Genomic DNA, 7,862 nt, shown 5'->3' with positions numbered 1-7,862 from the left:
AAACTAATGCTTGGCCATACTTGTCAGTACATTGTGTGTTATTTTTAATTAGAAATTGCCCATCCCCACTCCGCAGGGACGCATGGTAATTTCCAATTGCATTTGCCAAACTTTTAATTTTCAATATCCGTTTTCATGAGATTACATTGTGTCTTATTTTTAATGACATGTTTCTTAAAACAAATTAATCGTTGAATTGAAACTATTCATTATTCAATAAACTATTCGACTCTACAAACTAATTTCTACAAACTATTAGCCCCTGATTAGACTAAATGCAAGAAATAGAAATGTACTTTCATTTGTTTGTATAATTATAGAATCTAATTTTCAATTCTAATTTTAACTTTTTTTTTAAATATTGTTTTTAAGACAAGAAATAACCGTTTCTTGATTAATCATAACAAAAAATAAACAGGGGCATTTGCGAATGAACAATAAACACCGAAATGAAACGATTTGTCGAAAAGTAACTGGTGTTCCTTGAAAAATAACATGTTTCTAAATTGAAATTATTGCCAAAATAAACTATTCGCACCCGTTGCTTGGCGCGGATAAACGCCTAGTATATATATATATATATATATATATATATATATATATATATATATATATATATATATATATATATATATATATATATATATATATATATATATATATACACACACACACGAAGAAAAAAAAAACAAAACCAAACAGAAAACAAAAACGGCTATATGAAGTTTAATTTTTTTTTTATATAACCACCGAATTTGTTTTTTCTGTTTTAACCACTGAAAATATTTTTTTTTCAAAAAAAAAAACACTGCATAAAACTTTGAATCCTATGTAAAACTATAGTTTGGAATTAATTTGGTTTAAACACTCGAATATTTTTTTCTTTTTATTTCTGTTAGCATATATATATATATATATATATATATATATATATATATATATACTTGTATGTATGTTATTATTGTATCCATTTAGTTAGCCCAGTGTATCTCGGCCCATGTGGCCCTCCTTGTATTCTACTTATACGTTTACCGAATCTTATTGGAGCATTGGGGAAAATACCGATCTTCATGGTATCAGAGCGTATTGGGAATTAAACCCTAGCCGATCCTTCAATTCTGTCGGCATATTCTGTCCCTCCTTCTCCTCTTCTCTTCTACCTTTTGTTCCTATCTAATCATGACCAACAGAGAAAGCAACCACTCTAAACCCACCCACCATGCTTTTGGTATCGCCAATATCAAGTCTTACGTTCCACTGATCTTAGACATCTCAACCCGCAACTATGAAACCTGGAGCGACTTGTTTCAGACTCACTGCATCGCCTATGGCGTTGTTAACCACATTGATGACACATTCGACCCACCAAACAAACCTCATACTGACCCGGAATGGCAACAACTTGATTCTATGGTCAAGCTATGGATCTTTGGATCGATTTCTCAAAAGCTTATCTCATCTGCATACTCCACCAACGCCTCTGCACGCAAGGTCTGGCAGAATCTTCACTCCCTCTTCTATGAAAATGTCGAATCAACTGCTATACAACTTGAAGCTGAATTAAGGAACATAACCTTGGGAGATCTATCTATCCATGACTATTGTGAGAATGTCAAGAGAATCGAAGACCTCCTGGAAGGACTTGGTGAAAAGGTTAAAGATAGAAATGTGGTTCTTCATGCTCTCAATGGGCTTCCAAGCAAATATGATAATGTCGTTGGTATCATACGGTTCACCAAGCCTTTCCCCACATTCTCTGAAATGCGGGCTATGTTAGCTGTAGAGGAAACACACCTCTCTAGCACTCGTGTAATCAGCCCTTCTCATGAAAATAAAGCTTCAACTCCATCCTTGCTTCATGTTGGGTCTTAAAGCTCGAACCGTGGGGGGGGGGGGGGGATCCACTCGTGGAAACTTTAACAATCGACGGGGTGGTGGTGGCCACAACCAGCAGCGCCGCCGCCAACAGTACCACAACCCACGCCAATAACCTGTTGGGTGGGTCTTCTACCCTCCACCGAACTCAAATTAGCAACATTGGACAGTTGCATCGTCGACACACCAGCGGTGGGCTGCCCTATCTCCCACCCAAAACCAACAGCCCTCCTGGACCAGATCAGCTCCCAACCCGTCCGGTATCCTCGGCAGCAGACCTGGACCGGTCCATCAGCAACCCTCCTCCAGCCCGCAAGCTCATCTTCAGACTACCACTATGGATCAGCCTCCATGGGCATTTATCGGATCTGATCAGCCCACATCTCTTCCCAGCTTGTTCAACCCAATGTCTTTAAATGACCCTGGAAACAGTGGATGGGTTACAGACACGGGAGCGACAGATCACGTTCACACCAATGCAGGTATACTAATAATCATTACCCTCGTTCTATTTATGTCGGTAACGGATCTGCAATACCTGTTGTGACATTAGGACATTCCAACTTTCCTATATCAAATATTTATCGTCCTCTTCATTTACAAAACGTCCTTATTACACCAAACATTATTAAAAACCTTATCTCCGTTCGCAAATTTACTACTAATAACAATTGTTCTATAGATTTTGATCCTTACGGTTTTACCATTCTTGATTATCAGACACGTCCGAATTTGTTTTTTCTGTTTTAACCACTGAAAATATTTTTTTTTTCAAAAAAAACACTGCATAAAACTTTGAATCCTATGTAAAACTATAGTTTGGAAGTAATTTGGTTTAAACACTTTGAATATATTTTTTTTCTTTTTTTCAAATTTAACTGTTGAAACTTGAAAGGACGCTTTTTTTAAAAGACATCTTTAACCTAACAAAAAATCTTCACTTTCGGTTGCTATTCGCAACTCATATAGACTATTTTTGTAATTTTAGTTTTTTTGGTATGTAGATGTTTACTTTTCCTGTATACACTTTATTGAGCATTATTTTCGAGATGAAAATATATCATGATCTATTTGTTGGTGCACATGAGCCATGCCATAAACGCATCAATCGTTTTTTCACATTGCATGTGTACAAAAAAACATGATACGACTTCTTTAAAATGCTCAAAATCACTACGCAAACATTGTCCATAATTGAAAAGGAACATACATAATTGAGCAAGTAAAATCACTACGCAAACATTGTCCATAATTGAAAATTACTACGCAAACATTGTCCATAATTGAAAAGGAACATACATAAATGAGCAAGTATAACATATGAATGACACTTTATTTACCACCCCCCACTTTATTTACAACCACCCACGTCGGGTCTTTCAAGAAATATTTGCAATGCCACTAATCAAATTTTATTGCCACGGAGGACACTTTATTTACAACCCCCCCCCCCCCCCTATGAAGACACTTTATTTACAACCACCCACATCGGGTCTTTCAAGAAATATTTGCAACGCCACTAATCAAATTTTATTGCCACGGAGGACTTTGTCTTTCAATATATGAAAGACCTGCAGATTTCATTATATTAATTTTTTAATCAAAGCAAATATATATATATATATATATATATATATATATATATATATATATATATATATATATATATATATATATATATATATGGAAAATTTTAATAGAGAACCATAATTATTGGTTTTTCAAGGAAACAAATCTTTTTTTCAATTTCTAAAGCTTATTCTTTGTCGAAAAAAAAAATCTAAAAATATCTAAATTCGTATATTAACATTGTGAATGTGAAAAATATTTTTCGGATTCACCGTGTGAATCCGGATTCACATTGTGAATTTTCAAAGATTCACATTGTGAATTTGAAGTAAAAAAAAATTGAATTTGATATCATTGGAAAAAGGATAAAAAGTTATGAATTTCTGTATTTTTAGTTTTTATTTTTGATAAAAAATAAGTCTAAAAGTTGAAAAAAAGATTGGTTCCTTGGTTAATTATGGTTCTCTATTGAACCTCACCCTATATATATATATATATATATATATATATATATATATATATATATATATATATATATATATATATATATAATGTTTCTATTCTATGACTTATCTACTTAATGAAAGATGATACCAAAAAAAAATCTACCCTTTTACTACATTAATATATATATAAATATATATATATAAATATAAATATATATATATATATATATATATATATATATATATATATATATATATATATATATATATAAGATTTGTTTATTTTGTTTTCGAAATTTCATATTATTTGTGTTCATTGTTCACGTTAACTTCAATTTTCAGTTAATTATTATTTGATTAACAAATATTAATAGCTGTAACTTATTTAAAAAATATAATGGTAAAGATATTAAAATCGAAGGAATACAACTATTTAAACGTAGACGATAAAATGTATAAAAATACATGAACCGACAGTCGAACTGAAAACCGGTCACTAGATCGGTTCAACTAAAAACCAGTTTTTAAAACATTGATATATATATATATATATATATATATATATATATATATATATATATATATATATATATATATATAGTTTAAATATATTTAAAATTTATAAATTAGTTGTTGATGTGTTAATGGGCTGTGAAAGAGAGTTAGTATTGCATTGATGTGAGTAGTAATTATAAAGTTGATGTGACACAATTGAAAGCTTAGTGGTATTGCACCGATGCGGATGACCTTAGAAAATAAAACTATATTGCTAAAATATAAAAAATATATAAAAATACAATTATAAAATATGACGAAATATAAAAAACATGAAAGATTATGAAAGTATAATGATAAAAAGGTGTGAAATATGAATTTTATAATATTAAATTGTTTTTATTATTTTTACTTTCAATGTATAATGATATTGAATTTTATTAAATTTATACACAAGAATCCACACAGATATTTAGAAATAGTAAGACTTTAAAAGTACAATGTTGAAATAATAAAAGTTTCGAAGTAGATTATTGAAATATGTTTTTTTTGTAAGTAAATTATTGAAATACAATTAAAAAATATGACAAATATATAGTAAGAAAAATAGTCAATCTGTAATACCCTGTTTCGAGTTGTTTCATAATTCGGGGTCATGATCCGAAGATCAAGTATCATAAGGCTTCAGACTTTGGGAAAGAGAGGTTTAGACCAATTTGGATGTGGGTAATGTAGATTGTGTGATCCAAGAGTTCGGTTGTGCTTTGGAGTCAAAGAGTAAAATGGGAAGTGGTGTTTCAGACTTATTTTATGAATTATGGATTTTAGTTTGATGTGTTTTAATTCCAAAGTAATTAGATAGGGTTGTAGATCTCCTCAATACATTTTCATGTATACAAAGATCGTCGAAATCGGAGTTGAAACGAAGAAGTTATGACAATTTGAAGTTAGGAAGGTTTTGGGGCTTAGTCTAGTACGTTCGGCGTACCTGGAGTACGTTGGGCGTACTAGGAATACATGCAGTACGCTGGGCGTACCTGAAGTACGATGGGTGTATTAGGCATACATGGAGTACGTTGGGCGTACCTGGAGTACGATGGGCGTACGCGATTAGTACCTAAACCCTATTTTCATGGTTTGAGCCATATTTAAGCTCCTTAACTTCCTCAAACCCATTCCATTCTCAGCCTCCACCTCTCTAACACCCTCCTATGAAAACCCTAACCCTAGTTTGAGCCTTTCGAGCAAAATAAGGTGTTTTTGAGTGCTTTGAAGTGTTCTTGGTGCATCTTGGAGAAAAAGGAGCTCATTGGAGAAGTGTTGTTTGCATTGGAGCTTGTAGATTCAGACTTTATTCACCTTGATCTCTCTTTTAGAGGTATAAAGTTTGAATGTTGATGATGCATTTGTTAGATCTAGCTAGTTTTGGATGTTATGAGCTTTTGGTCATTTTAGTGGATAAAGTTTAGATCTTGAAAGTTTCTGACCTTGTTATGGATAAAGTTGGAAACTTTATCCATCTAAACATCATTATGATTAAGATCTGATGGTTAGAGACTTGGACTTAATGGATTAAGTTGAAAAAGATGCACTTTTGGTCCCTTTGATACTTAAAGGCAAGATCTAGGTGGTTTTGACCATTCTAATGGATAAAGTTGGAAACTTTATCCATTATGGAGGTTTTAGGATATAAAAATAGGATCTTGTTCCTTCTATTTCTTCCATGCAAGTGTCATGATGTCTTAATGGATTTATAAGTTAAGATTTTGGTTTTTGGACCTTTTCTAGACATGGAAGTCATAAAGGTGGAATTTTATGACTTAGAATGATGTTGTGGGACTAGATCTGAGTGTTGGATGAAAGGACTTATGAGATTAAGCACATAATGGAAAAGTGTCATATGGTCGAGTATGTTGGGCGTACCTTTGAGTACGTTGCACGTACTCGTATGGAGTCTCGTTTGTAGATGGTGAGTACGCCATGCGTACGAGTTGAGTACGCTGGGCGTACTCAGCCTGAAGTTTGACTTATTGACTTTGAATTTCGTTGACCATTGACATTTTGACCAAGTTTGAACTTGGGTCAAACTTGAGGGTTTTTGGGCTATTAATTAAGATTTTATCCTGTTTTGGTATCAGTGGATTCGTGGGTGCAGGCAGTGAAAAAATGGATCGTGTCGTAGTTTCAGGGTTTTTCGATACAGGTGAGTCTTCTCCCTATGCTTGTGAGTCGAAGACACCAATGCTGACTCACTAAACTGTGTATGTAGGATGCTAGGTGTCTTTGTGGCTGTTGCATATATATATATATATATATATATATATATATATATATATATATATATATATATATATATATATATATATATATATGTGTGTGTGTGTGTGTATGCTGACTAGTTGGGTCTTGCTTGTTGTTACTGTGATATATGACATTGTGTACTGAAACTGCTGATAGTCTCCAAGGTTGTTGATAACCCACCAGGTGTGCTGTTTGCCCACTGAGACTGCTGATAGTCTCCAAGGTTGCTAATAACCCACCGGGCGTGTTGTTTGCCCACTAGGACCGTTGATAGTCCCCAGGGTTGCTGATAACACATAGCTATTTATTTGTGTCGTGTTATGTGTGGTATTTTGGGTAAAATCACTAAGCTTTGTGTTTACGATTTGTGGTTTACATGTTTCTGGTTTTCTTATATTAAAGGAGGGGCACGGCTCGATTGCATCGCATCAATGGGGGACTTGTACACATGATAAATTTTAATGATACTCTGATAAATGTTTTAAGATCTTGTAGTTGTGAATTGAATAAACACTTAAAGTTTTAAATTGAAAAATTTGGGTTGAAATTTGGGGCGCTACAAGTTGGTATCAGAGCCTTGGTTTGAGGGATTCATGCATACTCATAGGTGTTCTGTAACATCCATAAAATTTTAAAAATTTTAAAACTTTTACATAAATCCAAAAACCATCATTGTGTACAAATTGTTTTCAAAATAATTTCAACATTAGAGAAATCCCAGAAATCATGAAACAAAATATAAGGAGGTGTACCATCCCCCCTTCACCTTCCCGCGATCCTCTAAGATACCTGAAACATAATCCAAAACTGTAAGCCCGAAGCTTAGTGAGTTCCCCCATAATACAAACACAAATACAAAACCAGAATAATATCACAAACAACATGCATTCAGAGCCTTCAGTCTGACTGTAATGCCCCACTGGCCTACAGTTTATCTGGTACGTTCACAGAACCTACAACATGACTGGTACGCCACCTCGGTGATGGGTTTTGAGCATATCTACATTCCTATGTGATCATGCAACCCTAATTGCTTTTGATCTAAGTTTTTCTATATTGAACATACAAATATGAACACCGAAGCAATAACCCTAGATCTAGTATATACAATTTCGAAATTCACATATATATTAGGGTTAGAAGATTACCTTGCTTGTTATATTGTAATAACAAGAA

The 7,862-nt window shown here is 33.2% G+C and overlaps 1 protein-coding gene across 1 annotated transcript; it reads left to right on the top strand.

Annotated features, from left to right (window-relative positions):
- The first annotated feature begins 1,179 nt into the window (after positions 1 to 1,179).
- Positions 1,180 to 1,872, top strand: LOC145164428 (uncharacterized). The gene has a single exon (XM_079083148.1). It carries the CDS (start codon positions 1,180 to 1,182, stop codon positions 1,870 to 1,872), a length of 693 nt encoding a protein of 230 aa, XP_078939274.1.
- Positions 1,873 to 7,862: the final 5,990 nt, after the last annotated feature.

Source organism: Lactuca virosa, chromosome 3 (genome assembly GCF_052849685.1).
Source record: "Lactuca virosa cultivar CGN04683 chromosome 3, Lactuca_virosa_CGN04683_v6, whole genome shotgun sequence".
In the NCBI taxonomy this organism is placed as follows: domain Eukaryota; kingdom Viridiplantae; phylum Streptophyta; class Magnoliopsida; order Asterales; family Asteraceae; genus Lactuca; species Lactuca virosa.
This window is presented reverse-complemented; position numbering and strand designations above follow the sequence as displayed.

Excerpts from the sequence above, each read along its gene's own strand:
- LOC145164428 (XM_079083148.1), top strand. The coding sequence starts at position 1,180 with ATGACCAACAGAGAAAGCAACCACTCTAAACCCACCCACCATGCTTTT.